Here is a 21225-nt window from a genome sequence, read left to right on the forward strand (position 1 = left end):
AAACAAGAGTCTTCAGACCTGTTCATTTTCACAATGCAAGCATTAAGGGGTCATTCATCTCATGGATCAGCTTCATTGCTATGCTTTCAGGCCTGCACCTGCCATGTGTGGTCCTGGAAAGAAAAAATCTCCCTTGTTCCATTCTGTCAGAGTGTTGGAATGAGGAGACGCCCAGCTGAGTGGAAAGGGTGTTTCCTGGGCAGTAACTACAGCCCTTACCCCCTGCAGCCCCCACAGGTGCTACCTGACGTCAGTGTACCAGATGGAAGCCTTTCATCCCATGACCTGATGTGTAGTCTTGTCCTGAGGCATTTGAGTGAGCTGAGAGGTTCAATTTTGTTAGCTGTCACCTAAAAAACATCTTTTTTTTGTCTTCCTCTGAAGAATTTGTATGGATCATACTGAGATACTTCATGTTCTTCCTTCAGGTCCTTCGAGCTACAACAATGTTGTATTGTGTACGATTGCTTTTCTTTGAAACAATTTCCCTCCCCATTTCCCATTCACAAGATGTAAACACTTGCAAGATCCTAGTTCAAATCAACAGTTTCAACGTGAAATACAAGGCAGCTCTTTCAAGAGGATGTGACACTCATTCATGAGCACAAGCCTCGTTTTACACTTCACCAGCCACAACTGACCATCTACCTCAGTTGTGCAAAAGTCAATATTGAAATGTCACAGACACTCCAGATCACATGTGAAATACATGTAACAATGGTAGGAGTGCTGAGCATACCTTCCTGTTGCATTAACAGTGAGCCTATCCATTTCAAACAATTAATACTCAATGAAATTCCCTGGTGAAGACTTACAGAAAAAAATTCCATAGTTTTGCTTTTCTATCAGAAAAAAAAAAAAGGTTATAAACAGGGAAATTAAGCTATTCAAAGGTAACACCAACCTACATTTTTTAAAATACAACTTTACATAAATTGATCCAGTAGGAAAAAGACAGCTTAAGTGAGTGAGTTAAAACAAACACAATCTTAGATTTTTTTTATGGTTTTAAGGAAATTAATTTTTTTTTTTAATTTAAAAAAAGTCTAAGTCTCCTTGGAAGAGGTTCAAATTTTGACCTCATATTGACTATTCCTGTGCTTTTCACTTATGTCAAAATTCCATCCTGAAGCCATTTTCTGTCTCGTATAATGATTACCTGTGAAGTAACAGTAATAAAAACAACAGCAACGCAACACAAAATCAACAAACAAGGAAATCAACCAACTTAATGTGACTGTTACTGGAGCTGTAATGGGAATGTTTTGTGAAAAGTACCCTGACGTGATGAAATGGAGTCCAAGTAATGAGAGGGTAAACCTCAACACTAATAACCTAACCCTTAGGAGAGCTATAAACTGAAACAAGTATAAACAGTGTGACCCCTGCTGAAGACTTAGCAAATACAAACAAGGACTCTGACAGCAGAGAATAGGACAAACAGTTAAACTACAGTTTACCAGCAACAGGAGAATGTTTAAATATAGTTTAGTAATATCCTTATATTTTTTTTCCTGACACTTACATGTTTATTTGATTTACTAGCAAAGGAAACTTATCTGTGTCTTGACATCTTCTTCGATAGGGTAAACTTGATTATTTTAAGAAGGCTCTGATGACAGCATACAAAATCCCAGGCATGTAGAAAAGTTCCCACTGATTTATTAGTGAACCTGAGATTTCATCTTATGTATCTAAAAATTTGTTTGTCTTAAAAGGCAAAATGTTCTTATGTTTTAAACAATTTGAAGTTGCTAATGGAATAAAATAGCAAATCAAACGCAGGCTCTAAGGCTTTCTTTCATGTAGACTAACTAGTAAGGATACCAGCAGGAATGCAAGTGATGATTTTAATCACAAGGAAATGCACATTTCCATTTTCTTGGCCTTCTGAAGTCACTGTGGGAGTAATGCTTCCCAAGAGGCTAATCCAGTCAAGTTCTTCATTTTCCCCAGTGGTTTTCCCTCCAACTTCACCATGTTTTTTAAACTCGGAGTCAATTAGACAATTCCACTCTTCCAGCTCTCTTTTTTAACTCATTGTCTTTATGAATTCCTAGTTGCCTTTCACATCCCTGACACAAAAAAATTTGTACTTATGCAGATCTGAATCCTTTTTTTTTTTTTCTTTTTTCTTCCCTTTAAAGCCATTCATCTTCCTGACTGTCCAGTCTGAATTCCCTTTTCACTATGTCTGTTGTCGCTGAGGATTTTAAAATTTGGATTGTTCTGTCCTCACTGTTAAATTTATTTTCAACTCCCACCTACACGTGTACTCCTCTGGTTAAGAGTCTGCATGTAGCATCAATGGTCTTGTACTTTTTCCATTGTTATATCTGGTTAGTCATCTTCAGAGCAGTCTTGCATCCTGAAAGTACCATTAAAAATCTCTCTCTTCAGTGGGCTATTGCAGACAGAGAGCTTCCTCTCATGTAATACCCATCCATCCTAAAGTGCATACTTTGGTCCTCAGCCATTTTTGCTGAGAGCTGCTCCCCTTCTGTTACAATCAATAGCAATAGAGCTGTTTGTTTAGCTAGGATCTGGCTCCTGTTTCTGGTCTTCATTGAAAGGCTCCAAGAGGCTGCTGTCTGGCTCTAGGCTTTCAGGAGCACTGACTGGAACTCAACTCAAGAGGTGACTTTTCATCACTAATTGAGAACTCTGCAGGACACCAAGGACAAAGAGGAGGTTTTCTTCTTGGTTCTGTTCCAATAAACGAAACTGCTTACTTTCGGATAGATAAACCCAGCTATTGAGGCAAAAAGAAATATTTTTTTTATTGGGATTACATCATTTAAAATATTTTTTTCTCAAGCATGTGTGTCACACAGTACATTTTACTTCTGCAATATACTGACTATAAGCGCTGATCTTTTTTCCAAATATTTGTGTTTGACCACTCTTAACACAGTAGCTTCCTGTTTTATCTTTCAAGCATGGAATTCCTCAGAAGCTTTTGCTTTCAAGACTCTTAACTGTGCAAACAGAACAATAATGGCAAATAAATAAGTACCATTTGAGCAGAATCTAACAAGATGTTCAGTTTTTGAACTAAGCAGAGGTGAGGCAGAACTCTGTGCTATAGTCAGTCAAGTCCGTTTTGGTTCTGGAGTCCTGCTTCCCTGACCCAGTAACTCAGCAATGTCAGGGAAGTTCTCTGACTGCTCTGGTCTGGCAAATAAGGAATTTACAGGCTTGAGATGAAATATTAGTAACTTTTCAGATACAGCACCATTCCCTGACCATGTACCGTATTAGCAATGGAAGCAACGGAAAGGGAGACTTTTGTTTCTTTGTCCTGTCTCAGAGATGCATAATGGCTTACAAAAGGAACCATGTAAGATAAAGGTTTTCTCTTTTTGGAAATGTACAGGAAAATCAGTCTGTGAATTCTTTGTAGGGAAATTCAGTTCTTCAAAACTGAAATCAGCAGCTGATCTTAAAGTCTGGAACATTCAAAAACTGGCGTGTCTTCAGCTCAAATGAATGATTCTCTCTTACTAGCATTATCAAAGCTTCTTCAGAAAACCTTCCAAAACCTCCTTAAACTTTATTTGGCATTCAATATATCACAAAGTCTAAAAGCTTCTCAAAGTGCTTTCAGTTTCCTCTATCTGTGAAATTAAAAAAAAAAATCTAATGATTTTTCATGCTGAAAGGTGTTCTGTTTGGAAAAGGAGACACCCAGTTTTATAGCTTACAAAAGGGACTAATTGTATTCCATAGCTTCCTAACTAGTTTGATCCTTGAACTCCGAATCATTCTTCCTCCTGGTTGGAAGTGGAATGCAAGATGACTGCTTCCCTAGAAAGCAACACTGAGAATGAGCTGTGAACGCCTAGCTCTCTTTCACTTCCCCAGTAGCATAGTTTAAGAAGAGGAATTTGTTTCATGTTTCCTCAGAAAACTGCTGTATCACACCATGAGCTCTTCTGTAAAATAAGCTGTTTTGTTGAAAGAGGAATTCTTAACAAGCTTCACTTGATATTGTAAATTGAGAGAAAAAGTAGTTTCTTATTAAGGAAACTCAGTACCAGATACAAAATGGCTAAAAAAATTCTAAAGCACTTAAAGCTACGTAGCTGTTGCCTTTCATAAAAAAAATATATTCTCAGTATTCTCTTCAGCATACCTTACAGAAAGTTTATTTTCTGCTGCCTGTGGCTTGATGGAATGGAAAAAAATACAAAAATGAGAAAGCATTACTTTAGGTCTGGGATAGCACCTGCATTTACCCAAATGTGTATTTTCTAGGCTAGAATCTCATCTTTACACCAGTCTGGAAAAGTCTGATTTCACTGAGAGTACCATGCAAGTACAACATACAGCTGAAAACTTGCAGGGTTTTCTCTCAAAAGTTTGAATATTCAATTTGTGAAATGATAGTTCAGTGCTATAACTCAGTATTTAAAAATTTAGTATGGGTTGGCAGTATTTCTTAAGCGGTTAGTAAATAAGGAATCTTGTTCCTGAATTGCTGTGGCTTGTTACACATAATAAGGAATATTTATATTCATTTCAGTGAATGGCAGAAGCATCACTGGCTTCATGCCTTCCTGGCTTCAGTGCTACTGAACTTCGGCAAAATGCCATTCATGACTCAGACTATTTATTTATTTCTTCTTTATTTTTAGACTAATGGGAACTTTATGAATTCCTTCCCTGATTTCTAAAAGAAATATCATTTAGCTGTGATCTTGAAAAACACTAGTTCAGAATCTTAGATTACTGCCTTAATCTGTAACTCTTAATGAGACTGGTTAATCACCAAATAGTTGAGGTGAGGTCTGAAGACACTGTTAAATTTTACTTCAAAATTACTTCAAAATTATTTCTTTATCAGTACAGAAACTCAGATTATTAAAAGATTTGTCAAGATGAATACATATTAGCAACATTTTTTGAATTCGCAATGTTTGAGATTTTATTTATGTCTCGTACAAAATGCTTATCTATGTGCTATAAAACATATATGCTTCACTGGTCATACAAAGCACATAATGTCATCCTCCAAGCAACAAAGCACCTGAAAACAAATGTACAGGCAGGAGACTGTACTGTGAGACATCACTTGTGCAAAGCAAGGTCAGGGTGTGGAGTCCTGGGAGCTCAACTTTCAAAAAGTTGGACTCAATGATCCTTATGCATCCCTTTCACCTTGGGATATTCTATGATTCTAAGTTTACCCTCGAGATAGTTTCAGATGCCTATTCCCTTTCCCTAGGTACTATTTTTCTTTTTCCAGGTCATGATTTTAATTGTGCTATTGTAGTTAGTTCAAAATATGTAGTAGAAAGTATGATGATGCTGGAATACCCTTCACTGTTAGGTACAAAATACTTTCAGTCAAGGATACATAGTGAAAGTAATTCTTTCTCGATATTTGTGCAGACAATAGAGGCACTTCATGCATTTAGTTTCATGCTATATTAATGTAATATTTATTTTTTATTCAAGTAATTATTCCCAATGAAAGTTAGATTTTTTTCCCTTTGATAGAAAATATAAACACTTAATAAACATCTTACCCTATATAAGATATACACTTGCATCTGATTAAGTTATAAACTTAGTCCACAAATGGCATTAACAGAATCATCTCTGCATACAATGTGCTTTCTATTCTAAGAGTTAGCATTTAAATCTTTTGTATTTTATTTACACTGTTTTAGTTTAGGTTTTTGTTTTTTTGTTTTTTTTTCCTAATAAATCACAGCTCACTTTCAGCTAGTATTCATTTATGATGTTACTTTCACCTTCTGTCTGCTGACAGGAAAACGAGATAAGAGAAAAATCTTAGCTGGAGGTCTGGAGAGGCTGACATGCTCAATGGAGCATGTAAAAAGCTAATACCAAAGAGACATCTCAAGCATTCCCATATACATTCCCAAAAGATTTTTGTTTTCCCTCCCCTGAGAAACAGCAAATAGTCCATAGGGACTTCCTGCACTAGGGAAGGAAAACAAATGTCCATTTTCCAGACACAGTCACTTTTTTCTTCTGCAGTGTACCGTTTTCCCCAAAAATCAGAGGCTACTGAAATTGATAACTGACTTAGAAAACTTAGAAAAATGTGTCATTTTAATAAAAGCTAATTTAAAATAGCTGAAGGTCTGATTGATGTAGATTGATGCAATGCCTTTTAAAATATTTTTTCTTAAGTCTATCAAGATGAGTCTTGGAAGGCATAGTGGTTTCTATTTTTTTTTTCCCTCTCTTCCTAGCTTTAAGCAATAGCAACACTGATATGTTTTGAAAACAACTAGGAAAGCTAGTTTAAAGAGATTAAAACTCTCTGCAAAATTGGAATTTTTATAATATATTGCAGTCATGTGCAAAGATGAATGTAAGCATACATAAAGAACCTGGAAATACTGTGCTGCATTAATTACATATATGCAAATTAAGCAGAATTTTTATTGCCTCTATGAGCTACTATGATGAAACTGCTGTGTTTGCATAATTAATGACACTACTTTATTTTTAGAAAAATGCCTTACATTTTACTGTTACCCCTGTTCAATACAATCCAGAATGTCTTTCCCCAAAAAACCTTTCCAAATGCAGACTTCAACTAGTACAGATAAACAATTTATATACTTGATATTTTAACTGAAAGCAAAGTCTGTTAAAATGTCTTCAAGAAAATTGCATTTTATGTCTTTATATATGTAAATATGTATACTTGAATCGGAAATTTAAGGATACATGGATGAGCTTCTACAAAATGTCAGTGGTATATTTACAAAGTTTGAAAAAAACCAAAGGTTTCAAATTATGGGCTAGATTCTGTTTCAGGTCCCTCATGAAGAGTCAGACACAACCAGAATCCAAAGAACATTGCTACTCCGAAACAAGGACAGGCAGCCAAGACCAAACCTGGCTGGGTTACGGATACTCATGGCATTTGGAGTATGAGAAGTAGGAAAGTCTCGTCCATACTTTGAAAAAGAATTGATGAGATTTATCAGTTTTCCTTATTTTGCCTTGGCATTAGGACTGAGCAAAACTTATGGTTGCTTTATTTTCCACCTTGTTCAGTTTTGTATATAACTGCAATATCACAGGGTACAAAATCTCCATGTGATGTCTACAGGTAGTCGAAGGGCTATTAAGTTAAGATTTAAGTTGGTCTAAATTCCCAAGATAAGTTGTGAAAGAATGGGACACGTTTAGTAAGGATGTAAGACAAATAACAAAAGCTTTTGACACCTGAATATATGTCAAACATTGTAGCCTCAATGCAAACTTAAAAAAAGGTCTCATATAATTGCTCACTGACCCCTTATCCTCCCATTTTTTCCCTTAGGTTAGTGAATGCAGGCTTAGTCAAATAGTCCAGTGACGTAAATGAGAGCCACTTCAAGGAAAAACAAGGAACGTGTTTGGAGCATGGAGGCCTTGGCCAGCAATCACTTTTTAGACAGAATGAACTCCATCAAATGCAGCTGAGCTTCATACATGACACGTAGCAGTTACTGGGTTTATGTGGCTACAGATATTTTTCATGCAAGATTTTGCTGATTTAAATACAGGGCTATTGAGGTATGACTTCAGATAGCTTCAGATGACTTCTAATAGCAGGTACGGTATTAGAAAGAATACATTACAAAAAAATAAAGATGATCTTCAGATTTCAGTAGACAACTTATGAGAAAACATAAAAACATATGCTTTTGGAACTTTCTCAAGTCTACAGATGATGTCTCTCAAAGTAGTAAATTACTTGAGTTAGTAACCCACATTTGATACAAGGAAAAAAGATCTTGATAAATTCTAATGGACATTATACAAATGATTGTGCTGCTCTAGCCATCTACCTACTTCTACCAGTGGACACAGCACTGGGTAGAAAGTCATGATTAATACTATCACTCTTTCTGAAAATAAATTCTACTGTTGACAGAATTAGATTATAAACATTAAAAAGAAATCACCAAACTTTGTATGGAAAGACCATTTGTGCCAGTAACAGACAAATTCCACAATGTGAAGCAAGCAGCCAGTACTATTTCTTCCATAAATATGGAGTAACATTTAGAAAAGAAAGAATATATATTTGTATGCTGTAATTTCTGCCAAGAACATAAGAATTTCATTTGTATAGACTAATCATTTGGCAGCAAAAAGCAAAACCAAGACCTCATTTATAACTTTAAATGAAAAAAGATTGTCTACCAAATGTACAAATAATTTACTGATTCTTTGGAAAATCATTCTGTAACATAGATGGAAATTACATAATAGCAATTAGGAAGGCTCTTCGTTTAAATAAGAACTGGCAAACTCACCTCCTTCACAAACAAATATTACCTCTCCTGACAGTTCAGATACAAATTTTTGCTAACACATACTCCACGTTGTCTTTTTTTCCCGACAATTTAAAGCCTATAAAAAAATTAAGACAGACAATCTTGGCTATTAAAATAATATTTTGAAATGTGCTCCAATAATCTTTTGGCAGGTTAGCTGAAGTATTTTAAGCAAATTTTAAGATTTTGTATGATCTGAAGTCCTGAAGCATGACAACCCCAAACTGATATCCTTAGAGAATTTTGTCTCTCTAAAAATATGTAGCCATAACTATATTTCAAACCTTAAATACATTTTTTTAAATTTCCCAGCTGCTTTTCCAGTTTAAGCATATTTTTAAAAACATGCTTTTTCTCCCTCTGTGCTTTCATTTTTTATATTTACTTTTTTCAAGAACACGTGCCAAAGTCTTAACAAAGCATTCAAAACGTTTCATTAAACAAAATCCCATGAAAAACCACTGAAAAGCTAAGAATTATCACTGAAATATATATTTGTTATATATTTTTCAAAAGTTTCACTTGCATGAGCAAAAAGAATTCCCCACACCAAATTAATGAGCCTCACCACACCACCAACAAATATGGACAATTTACACAGGCTCCATCCCTTGGTCACTTCACCACGTGACAACACCACATTCTCTGCAATCACTACACTCTGAATCTCAACTAACAAGCAATTCTTTCTTTCAGATTAGGTGCTGAGGTATATTAATATTCCTTTCCCTCTCTCCTACAATTTTTTTTTCTTTTTTTTTCAGTATTTATTGATTTTCTGAAGAAAGATACATCAGTAAGAGTCAGCTATTAGGTTTTGACATTTACATTTACTACAAAGTAACCATCATGCAGTGGAGGTTAACATATATTAACTCTAAAGCCTTATACTTCCCTGAATTAAGAAGAGATTAACAATTATCTTCTCATAAAGAGTCACGCAGCGAAAGAGAACTCTGGCAAATAATTCCTGGTGCACCTTCCAAATTGAAGGAAAGTACTGTAGAAGACAGACATGTGGTGCAAACCAAACTGCCACACTCCTGAACTGTTGGATAGGAGCTGGAACATTTCATTCCTGTCCCCTTCCTTCTTGCCAATGACCCAAGCCATTCTCCCTCATTCAGGAATTCTGACCACGCTACTGCTCATAAAGGAAACAGACTCCTTGGCAGGAGCTGATAAAGAGCACTCTACAAAGACGTGTGCCACAAAGAACTGCTCTCTTTCAAAATATCTGCAATTCCTCAGTGTTAGTGGTGAAATTCAGCCACAGCTGCCTTAAAAGCATATACTGCAATATTCTTCCACTCACTTTCAAGAAGACGCAACAGCCTCCCATTCTGAGAGTATGCAACAGGAATATGTACTGCTCTTGCTAAGATCAGTGGGAGAGGATCCCACTAGTAATTCTTGTATTCATATTAGAAGATGAAAGTAAGCACCTGCCACTAAAACAAATAAATAAAAACAGCCCCTAACAAAACCAAAAAGAAGTGTAAACATTTTCTATTTCTGCACTTCAGCATTGTATGAAGAAGAGGGAATGGGGGATTGGACTCGATGATCTCTGGAGTCCCTTCCAACCCAACAATTCTGTGATTCTGTGAATGGATTATAAATCAATAGAGATGGGTACATACACCTATTCGGGGTCAAGAAAAGAGACTTTCATGATATGTATATTCAGAGAATGCACAAAATTAGAAAAGGAGGGAATACAAAGGAAAAAACAGAAGGGGTTTATGAAGTTATGTCTTGTCAGACTTTTAGAGGAAAAAAAACATATAACTTCAGTGCTTCATGTTGTTTTTAGTTAGTTAGAATAAATGATCCAGATAACGAAACTGGCCACCAATTTTAAAATAAATCTCTTTTGAATTTCATATTTCATACTCTCAAGTAAGCACTAATACCATATTCCTAAGTTGTCTATTTAATATTTTTCAGTTTGAAAACAGATTTGAAGACAAACTGTTAAGTTTTAGCCAAGAGAATAATACTTCAGTGGTTTAGAATGCATCACATTAAAGATATATTATTTGGAAAAAGCAGATGACAGTGTTTAGATACGTGGCAATAGACTTAAGGATATTCAAATAAGATAAAATACAAAGATGCAGATCTGTGTACCTAAACAAGACTGCTTTGTAAAGTTGCAAGCACAGTGACAAAGGGTTTAAAATCTTGCAACCAGAACTGCCAGATGCCTTAAACTGTAATCACAGGTTTTGTGTACTGTAATCAGAACAACCTTACAGTGCTGAGCTTAAGCTAGGGAATTCCCTAAGCCTACCTTAGCTTGTTTACCTTACCTTTAAGCCCAGAATTAACTCATATTCTAGTAGTAGGTTTTGGAATAACTCAGTGATAACATTTTCAAAGAAGTCTTGCAATTCTGTAACCCTATTTGAAGATATGACCTTGCTCAGATTCTCATTTTGACCTCTGCCTGTAGTGAACAGGAGACCAACCTTCAAGAACAAGGTTTAATATTCACAATTACCTATTGAAATATTTTATTCCTTTTAATGAGGTGGAAAAAAATCAAAGCTCTTGATAACTCTGTTAAACTATTTATTGCTTCCTTTATTTCTATTATGGGCTTTTTTTTTTTTTTTTTTTTTTTTTTTTCCTAAATGAAAAACTATATTTTCAGTACTTCTTCATATTGGAAACGTATGTTGTATTGAAGCAAATCAAATGCATTCTGATTCTGGAGGTTTCCTTCATTTTCTTTTAACAGAAGTGCATTTAGAATAAAAGTCTTTTCCAAGATGCCCATAGTGATGTCTAACTTGGCAGTTTCACTTTCAAAAGTTAATAATGACTCAAATGGTTTAATCCTCATGTCTGCAGCCACTTCAGAGAAGACACATTAATTTTTCTCAGTCTTTATGAAGCACCATCTAACTTTGGTGAAGAATTATATATTTTTATCTAAAAGCCTTCATATTCTTGCACATCTCCTTGGACTATGTTGCACTAAATATTGTTTTGCTTTACTATTAAAATCATCACTATAATCCAGTGTAGTAAAGTTTAAAATTCTACCATGTTTGATCAAACTAAATGCATCCCTGGCAGGAAAGCTTTTAAAAATGAGGAATATTGAGGAGTAACAGGAGAATTGGGAAGAACTTGAATTGCCATAGTATGATGAAAACTGAAGATACCCTCGTCAAATTATCATGCTCCAAATCAATTGACTGTACGCTGACTTCTAGCCTTCAAAAATTTTGTCATAAAAAGAACACTTAGTGTTTCCTGAAGGCTATTTTTAAAATGCTAACTACTTAATTCTTGAAGTATAGCTGGGTGGTAAATACAGCAGCATTTTAACAGATATGGGTCAAAGCTTGTGCCAAGACAGAAATTTCTGTTGTGTGTTCCAGTTCACCAGAGTTCAAAGAATGGAGTGAACAAACAAATAGTGTTTTAAATGTCTGGTCACACTGGACAAAAATAAAATAATGTTGATTTTAAACAAAGCATACATGCGAGCTATTTATTACTTACTAGCATCTTCTTTGTAGCTCAGCACGTTCTCTTGTTCAAACAATGTTGGAATGATCTTACTTATGTGCCTTCCCTGAGCAGCAAAAGCTGCAAACTCTCAGTCTTTAGGTACTTATTTTTGTCAGTACAACAGCATACAAAGTCAAATTTTTAGTTGTATTAAAAATGCAAAGGAAAGAATTCAGTATTCAATAACTATACTATGAAAAAGTTTGCTTAAAGATCTAGTGTTTGTATAGCTTCAAGAATTGATCAACAAGAGCAGTATTTATTTCATAGATAATGGATACAGGTAAGCTATCAAGCTGGCTCATTTTAAGGAGAGCACAGAGAAGGGAGTTCAAAATGGAGTCCATTTCTCTAAGTTCCCCCAAACTCAAATCAATCTTCCCTATGGCCTTCCCTCCTCAAAGAACTCTCACAACGTATCGCACAGACAACAAAATCCATACCAGGACACTAGGAAGCCAAATTCATTATTCAGTCTTGTATTAAACAATTATGGCTAACAGCAGTGCATACAGGAATTACTTTGCAACTTGTCTACTAATTGTATTATATTGACTTTCCCCCAAAAGCACTAAAGAATTGGCAAAAAAAAAAAAAAAAAAAAAAAGAAAAACAACAAAAAAACCCTTCAGCAAACAGGATTTTTAAAATTACTGTTTTGAAATACTTCTGCTTGCTTAAACTCCAGTAATTTGGAACTGTTAACTTCAGCTATTTTTTTAAGCTTTTTTACATATCCCATATCTTGTCAGAAATTATTATTTTTTAATTTCTCTTACACAGATTTACAATTTTCACATTTTGAAAGGATATTTTGTGCTTTCTGCAGCAGCCACAGTCCATTTTTGGTGGATTTGTCTGTTAAAAATTACTCATTTTTGCCAGCAAGGTTGCATTTCTTTTGGTTTTTTTTTTTTTTTTTTGGAAGAAAGATTTGATTTTGAGTACAGGCATATGCATGTAGATTCAGATTTCCCAACGCTTAAAAAAAAAACATTCACTAGATTCTGGAAAAAAAATCATTGAACCACTAGAAATGAAGCAGTTTTAGCCTATAATTTGGAAAAGCTAACTAGAAAGACAGTGAAAAAGAATCTATTTCTTACTGCTGTAACTTAACTCCTTACAAAGAAAAGTAATTTAGGCTCATAACTCTGAACATGGTAGCAGTAGAAATATGGCATCACTGATATTTCAGGTAGAAGCTTAATTCTAGAAATTTTCTGTCAACAGTAATGATTTTTAACAGAGTTTAAAGATAAGCAACTGACTCATGAATGTATTGTGAAATATCTGCAGGGTTGTCAAGAACATGATTTTAAAGAAGCATGGAAAAAAAATCATATTGCTTTGGATAATCCAGGACATAAGGGAAGAAAGATTTCATGAAATGCTAACTGAATTTTTTCCTTGCTTTCTTTGAAAGCAGCATATTCCTCTATAAAGTGACTACCAAAAAAGCCTCATTAGTTTAGTCACTGAAATAACTTTGGAATCAAGTATTTTAAACAGCTTTTGCATTCCAAAATAATAAGTATTTAAAGTATTTATGGGTTTTCCTACTGTTTCATGTCTTTATTTGAAAGTTTCTCTGATAAAAATACGCACATCAGTGTTAAATGCCATTTGACCCCTTTTCTGACATCAAGTCGTGTGATGAAAAATGCTCTTGAAAATATTTGAGTCTGGATACAGGAAGATGACTAAACTGCTAAGCTTTTGTCTTCTAAAAAATTCCCATCGCTGCCAAAGCTGGTGAAGCTACTCTGGTGGTTACAATGGTGGGAGCACTACCATAGATGAAGTTCCCAGTGTCTGCAAGCATTCTCACCGCTGTGTTCTATCTACCTCCAGCAAATCTGTGTTCCTGCCTTTAGAAAATAGATGGCCACATATTCCTTGTCATCTTTGCCCTTCCTCTGACAGAGCTTAATGTTGGGAAGCTCCGCAGAAATGGAAAACAGACAAGGACAAAAAAGCAAATTTGTTTAGCAAGGCAGACAGCAGGCTTACTGTACTACCCACCCCCCTTCCAACATTTAAAGAATGCAACTATCTTCTTTTTTTCCTTTCCCATGTAGCTTGAGAATTACATCCAAGACAGTATGAAGAAAGAAATGGTAGAGATCCAGCAAACTGCAGTGCAGAACCAGACTGCAGTAATGATTGAAATAGGCACAAACTTACTAAATCAAACAGCTGAGCAGACCCGCAAATTAACAGATGTTGAAGCACAAGTAAGTAAAGAATTTCAACCTAAAAATGCTTCTGCTTCCCAAACGCCTGTAACCACATTTAACACAGTTTAGTGTTACATTATGCAGTTCATCAGTTAAAAGTCAATCATTATGTAAAAATGAAAGTATCCTGTATGGATATGTGTTTGTCTGTACATTTGGAAATTCTGCTTTGTGTTTGAGCATCACCACTGCAGTTAAACTGTCTGGACTACCAGGTAATTGTTACTGGGTATTTTTGGTTATTGCCAAACTCTGGGCTTGCAACTGTGCCTAAGGAGTCTCAGAACCATTCTAACATTTTTTCTGATCCTTTGAAAGTCACAATCACTCTCCAATAAAAGGTCCTTGTTTTCCCAGTGCAAGCCCCTGTACATCTGCTACTTCTTTTCCTGTGTCCTAACAGCAATTAGGAAGAATATATTCATCTCTGAGAGAGATATGTGTGGAATTGGTGATGCCGTTGTCCAAGTAGCTAGGAAAAGCCCACAGCTCAGGAATCACAGAATCATAGAATGGGTTGGGTTGAAAAGGACCACAATGATCATCGAGTTTCAATCCCCCTGCTATGTGCAGGGTCGCCAACAACTAGACCAGGCTGCCCAGAGCCACATCCAGCTTGGCTTTGAATGCCTCCAGGGACAGAGCATCCACAACCTCCTTGGGCAACCTGTTCCAGGAAACTTTTGTGCAGTTGCTGAGTCAGCATTGACATGAGCAGGAAGCTGGAGGGAAATCTGTAAGAAATGCATCTTCCTTAAATTTGCTGGTGATAAAAGTGATTTTTTGTTTGTTTGTTTGTGCTATAACAGCAACCCATTCATGTAGCCATACTATTTTTTTCTTTTTTTCCAAAAATGCTCTAACCTTAAACCTCTTGGCATCTCTTTTCATTAAACTTTGAAAATATTTCATCTGCTCATTCACATGCCAGGAGTTGGACACAGTGATCCCTGTGGGTCCCATTCAACGTGGGATTTTCTGTGATTATCATCAACAGCTCTACCCATCTTAAGAAAACATAAATATTTGGTAACATGAAAGACTTCTATTATGGAAGGATTTGAAGATTGTCTAGGAAGACAATTATTACATCTATCTTCAAAGAAAATGTTCTTTAAACTACTACTCTAGGTTCAAGCATACACTTTGGTAACAGTATGCTTTTATACAACTCTTGTATAACTCTTCAGTTTTCACCTCTCCCCACCAGATCTTAGCAAACAGGGTTCTTCTCATTCTGCCTTTGTTCTATTTACTAAACTGTTTTGTTTGAATTTTCTTTTGTGTTTAAAAAAAATTCTTATCAATGAAAATGTGTTTTTTTTTTAAAGAATGTTTTCACAGATGCTATGAGTGAAGGAACAGATCATTTCCAGATCATTCCCAGCACAATACACTATACCACTCTTGTTTAACCAACCAGATAAACCAACCAACCAGAGATGATTAAGAAAAAAAAAATAATTAGGTGGCAGCTACTGGAAAACTATTTTCAAGTAAACTTGCCTACAGTATGCTAATCTCTAAACAATTTCAAACAACAAAAAAATTGAAAGATTTATCTTTAATTGGGACGCATTGACTACAATAAGGCATTGTGTGAAATAGAATGCAAGTTTTTAATATGTTCTGCTTTTTAAGATAAGGACAAATCTAATCAATGTAGGATGGTGTGTATTTGTAATTTTGCTAACATGGTAGGAAAAAAATTAAATGTGTGTAATCCCCAGACAAGTGAATATAATGTGTGCACATACTATATTATGTTACTAATGCATAAAACCCAAAATCCTTGCTAGGCATTTTACTATCTGTAGAGTTCATCCTGTGAATACAAATATACTTTTAAACCTAACATGAGCCTTTGTGAATTCTTTGGTAAACAGACAGTTCATAGTTCACAGATGTGAATTCAACTTTCTAACTGTATTAGGCAGCCCAGTATTTTGCACACACTGAGAGAATGTATTTATTCACAGTAATGACTTGATGGAAATTATTCAGTTATTTTCTGCTTAGAGGAAGAAAATCATCACTGACTTTCCTTCTCTGCTTGGAATTACTGGTGGCTGGGTGAAGGCCTTAATTAACAACATAAGGAAATTAACCGAACAATTGCTCTCTCAAGGACACTTTTTTGGCAATAATTTTCAGTTACAGTTAATTGTGAAATCATGTCCTGAATGACACTTTAACATGAAGGACATGACTAATCAATTCTTCCTGCCAATGAAAGCCAAATTCTACTAAATTAAAAAAGCTGTTCTAAAACAATGAGAAAGTATTTCTAGAAAACATGCCTCAAAGTAATGCAGTCCAGTACAAAACAGAAGCACTTTCCATGTTTCCTAATTTCTTCATTTCGAGACAAATAAATGCAGACAGTAAACAATCCATATACAAAAGGTGATATTAAAATGCAAGGAATTAGTTGACAAATGTGGCCACATGCTAAAAACTTTAAAATATATTTTGGGACTAAAGAAAATAGCTGAGTGAACTAATGGCTTTAGAGAACTGGGCCAAGATTTCCACTAGTGAGAGATACGCAAAGTGCTTTCTTTCTACAAAAGGTGGAGAAAACAAGTCTTATTATATTAAGAACCATAATAATTCCACTAGTGAAACAAAAGCATTATAACAGAAGGGAAGGTATAATGGTAAGACCAATGTAAGCAGTAACTCGCAATCATTGGTTAGAAATGCAGCATATTAACGAAACACTCCCAGTGATAAATGGTAGTGGGACAACAAAAGTAGTGGAAACCCGTGTATTCTTCTTCATTCTAATTCTGAGAGCATTTGTACCTAAATTTAATTTTCAAAAAATAAGTTTTGGAAGTATAAGTTTACACACGACTTCACAATATAAAGAAATTACAATTGGTTTAAAAGATGTACCTTGATTTTCAAATACTTTTTTGTATTTTCTTTAGGTACTAAACCAGACAACCAGACTTGAACTTCAGCTTTTGGAACATTCCCTTTCAACAAATAAATTAGAAAGACAGATTTCTGTTCAGACCAATGAGATAACTAAATTACAAGAAAAAAACAGGTAAGCAGCCTATCAATTTGATAAAATGCTATTCCTTTATGTACTTTTAGAAGTGCTTTTATGCTTTTACTGGTTTTGGAACTATATTTTTGTCTTTTTTTTTTTTTTTAACTTCAATGTAGAAATTTTAATTTTTTACTGAAATTGTGACAGTTTTCAAATTTTGGTTTTAGAAATTGCAAAATGCTGATTAAATTTCAATTCTCATTTCTCAGTTAAATTCTTATTTTTATACTACTCTTCTATGCAACCGCATCAGCTTTCTGTTATGGGAGGAACATTAACTTTAGTAAATTTACTTGTTTCAGTTACAATTCTAGTTTCATGCACCCTAACCCTAACCCTAACCTTAACTCTAATTTTTTTGCTGGGGTTAGGGTTGAAGAGAAAATTTGTGGTTATGTTCCATAGAAGGGAACAAAAAATGCATGTTTCATTAAATGACAATTATATCACAATTCAAGAATTGTCCTTAGAATTGAAAGCTTAATTTTGTGACAACTGAAGCTGATCTAACAATCAGAAATGCTTGTGCTAAGACAAGAGTACTGGTGGCTATCCTCACCAAGACAAGCAGATGAATTTTCAGTCATGTCAATTTCCTGAGTCAGTTTACTTCCTGGCCTCAAACACCTCTGCTGTGCAAAGAAGAAAGAAGACAAAAACAGATTGTAGCAGCCCTAATATTTCATTAGTTTATTACCAGAGAAATACTTTTTAAAGGTTTGCCCCATGATAGATGTTTTCCATGTTGTCCCGAATGTCCATTAGACAAGCTAATTAGACACCATATTGTCCGTTAGGCAAACTTCGCCCCAGTGGCTATGCATCTTTTAATGTTAGCTCTGTCTGCACCAGAACCAATGCAATAACTTTCCACCTACTCACCCATTCAAGCCAGCTCCCACGCTGGAGACAAATAAGGAATTATTTGTATTCCTCCAGGTCTTAACACTATAATATATATGATATATGTTGTATATTATAAAGAACATATATTGTCAAACAAACAGTTTATTTTTATTATTACATATTTTAATGTATTTTTATATAAATATAACAATTACTGTAATACATGATATCTGAAATGTTTAAAGGTTCATCTTTAACTTATTTTTGACTTTTAATAAGATAAAAACATGCAGTCTTTCACTATTATGAATACCATTCTCTCAGTTATTAGGCAAGACACTTCATAGTCACAAGCAACAGTTACTTTGGATCTACAATCATTTTATACTGATTCTTCATGTACTGCTACAACTACTATCCATTTTCTCAGGACTAAACAATATCTTTCATTTCCTAATGTTGAATTAAGATCCAACTGATGCACTACAAAAACTTATGATACAACTGTGCTAGATAATATTGTTTATTTATGAACTAATTAGTTCTATAATAAATTAAAGCATACTTGCAACAGGCTTAATGCTCTTCACATCAGCTCAGAATTGTTTTCTGAGGTCCTAATTGTAATCTTTTATTTAGCTTTCTAGAAAAAAGAGTTCTTGAGATGGAAGACAAGCACACGCTTCAGCTGAAGTCAATAAAAGACGAAAAAGATCAGCTTCAAGTCCTAGTAGCCAGACAGAATTCCATTATAGAAGAACTAGAAAAGCAGTTAGTTACAGCTACGGTAAACAACTCTGTTCTGCAAAAACAGCAACATGATTTGATGGAGACTGTTCATAACTTACTTACTATGATATCTACACCAAACTGTAAGTGAAAGCACAAATATCATTTCAGTGACCTTCCCTAGCTTGTGTACAATACAAACTCAGCTTAATTACCAGTTTTTCCATACTTCTGTTTCCCAAAAACTGTATTTTTTTTTGCCTTAAATTCTGCATCTGAGTTAACTGACTTGTTTTTCTGGGAAAAAAAAAAACCAACAGCAAAAAACATTTAACCTGGTTTGTTTTCATTATCTTGCTCATCTTCTGTGATTTATATCCTTATGCCTACTCAGCTCTCCAGTAGTTCTGCAAACTACAGCAATGCCAAATATCATTCATCTCACCTGGCATTCATTCATCTGGCAGTGCACTTTCTCTTGACCACATACCTAGGTTAGAACGCATGATACAGGCTTGAAAGCCTTTATTCCTGGCTCACGCATACTGGTTTTGCCACCTCTCACTGTTCAATGTACATAGAATTAATCAGAGAAAGGACAATTTATAATGGCTATTAAAGGCAAAATAATTGGCACTGGTACAGTTGTTACCACCTGTGTATGCCCCAGACTACAGAAAGAACCAGCCCTGAGTAGTAAACCTCCAGGCTTAAAGCAAATCTTCCCTACTTATCCTAAAAATCATTCAGCGTAACAAATTTTGTAGGCAATAATCTCACTCCTTATATGCTTGGCAGTCCTGAAGGAAAGAATAGATTCCACATTTATGCAGGTTCACATCCTCCATTAAAAGCCACAAAAGCTATGGTTTGTGAAAGTTATGGATAAATGTTAAACATATGAACAAATTTCTTATCTCGAACTTCATGTCCGATATGGAGAAGTTAGAGATGTGCTATATAAAAGAGTAATGAATCTATCATGCTTGCCTTTAAAGCTATCTGAGCCAGAAATCCACAAGCCACCTCTAAAAAAAGGAATTTAAAATTAAATACAAGGAAATTTCTTAAATAGTTATTACAACTTAAAAAATAGTATTAATGGACTATATTGCATTACTCTAGTTGGATCAAAAAAGGAAAAGGGTGTTTGAAAGTACTCATTTTAAAAAATAAAGTCCTTTAAGTCCTCACTTTAAAAAGTCCTTAGTAATATGATGTTGTAGGTTTTTCTAAACAAAGTGAAATCCCAAAGTTGTTTTTTTTTTTTTTTTTCCTACATGTGTGTGTTAATAACTGGCACCATTCCCTTAAATACCATTAGCAAAGCTGTACATGTTATCTGCTGATGTTATCTGCTGTGCTAGTGCACAAATAAGTAAACAAGTCAAAGTCATGTTGGCTACGCCACCATTAAAGCCAGAATGGAAAAAATAATGAATGTTTGCCAAAAAGACAAAATTAGCAGGGAAGGCTTCTAAGACAGTTTACAAACAATGGAGTGTGGAAAAGCAATTAAAACACTGAATGTGTTATTTTTATATTTAAGGCAAAACATGAAAACAGGTAATATAATGAATAAGTGAGCCAAAGAGAACAGAATACTAAACAACTATAATACATGCACATACTTATATAGCAACTAGAGCTTTGTACTAACTGGCTGTGTTTGTTAGATTAAAATGGAAAATACACAAAACCAACCTCCGAAGGGTCAAATATGAAATTATCAGTCAGCAGGCTAAATGTCAGGAAATTCCAACCTTCATAGTTAATAAAGAACTGAACAAAAAGATGTTCTGTAAAACAAGAAGGCTTAGTGATATTAAAATGTATCTTTTACACAAATGAATTCCAGAAGGGATGTTTCAGGAGTGAGTTCGCCTGAGGTGCCAAGCTTTAGTTTGGTACATACAAAGTTGTTTCTGTTCAGCATCAACACTTTTCAACCTGCCAAGTAACCATGCTTGTTTTGGAATAAAATCTCTTAGTAATATAATGTAAAGCATAATTAGTAACTTAATCTGTCATTTCTTTCAGAACCAGGCATATGTTTGGAACCGCAAAGCTATAAACTGACTACATAACTGACTGTTAGTAAATTTTAATTATCTCTCTATTGCATTTTTAGCAGCTAAGAACAACTTCATAGCTAAAGAGGAGCAAATCAGCTTCAAAGACTGTGCTGAAGCTTTCAAATCTGGACTCACAACAAGTGGAATCTACACCTTAACATTTCCTAACACTGCACAGGAAAAGAAGGTAGGATGCCTATAAATATATAGTATGTGTTGAAAAGTTATTTGATCTAGTAAACATGCCAGTTTAAGGGTTACTTAATAGCTACGTTAGCATTTTTTCATGTAGGCAGTCATAGATGTGGATGTGAGTGTCTGAAAAGAAGATGAAAGCTCTTAAGGTTATCAAATCTCCAACTCCAATACAATTGCCCTACATGCTGAATGGCGCAGATAACAATGACAGCCTAAAATGCAAGAAAGCC

The 21225-nt window shown here is 34.8% G+C and overlaps 2 protein-coding genes across 7 annotated transcripts in view; one reads left to right on the plus strand and one right to left on the minus strand.

Annotated features, from left to right (window-relative positions):
- The window catches only part of MCPH1 (microcephalin 1), a 122018-nt gene that overhangs the window by 42415 nt on the left and 58378 nt on the right, over window positions 1-21225 (minus strand). The window contains exon 13 of one of the 3 annotated variants that reach the window (XM_090136293.1): window positions 1062-2752. The exons of 1 other annotated variant lie outside the window; for it this stretch is intronic. In XM_090136293.1, coding sequence (XP_089992419.1) covers window positions 2729-2752 — 24 coding nt within the window. In that variant the 3' untranslated portion in view covers window positions 1062-2728. Of the gene's footprint in view, window positions 1-1061; window positions 2753-4683; window positions 8392-21225 lie in introns of those variants that run through there. One more of the 3 variants, XM_090136292.1, reaches the window with a different exon arrangement.
- ANGPT2 (angiopoietin 2) overlaps window positions 1-21225 on the plus strand; it is a 44108-nt gene that overhangs the window by 8868 nt on the left and 14015 nt on the right. Inside the window, exons 2-5 of one of the 4 annotated variants that reach the window (XM_090136294.1) lie at window positions 13925-14080; window positions 17020-17141; window positions 18633-18865; window positions 20857-20984. In XM_090136294.1, the coding sequence (XP_089992420.1) occupies window positions 13925-14080; window positions 17020-17141; window positions 18633-18865; window positions 20857-20984 (639 nt within the window). Of the gene's footprint in view, window positions 1-13924; window positions 14081-17019; window positions 17142-18632; window positions 18866-20853; window positions 20985-21225 lie in introns of all 4 variants that reach the window. The other 3 variants (XM_031611214.2, XM_031611215.2, XM_090136295.1) reach the window with 3 other exon arrangements.

The sequence above is a fragment of the Phasianus colchicus genome, chromosome 2, assembly GCF_987193195.1.
Source record: "Phasianus colchicus chromosome 2, bPhaCol1.hap1.1, whole genome shotgun sequence".
Classification (NCBI taxonomy): Eukaryota; Metazoa; Chordata; class Aves; order Galliformes; family Phasianidae; genus Phasianus; species Phasianus colchicus.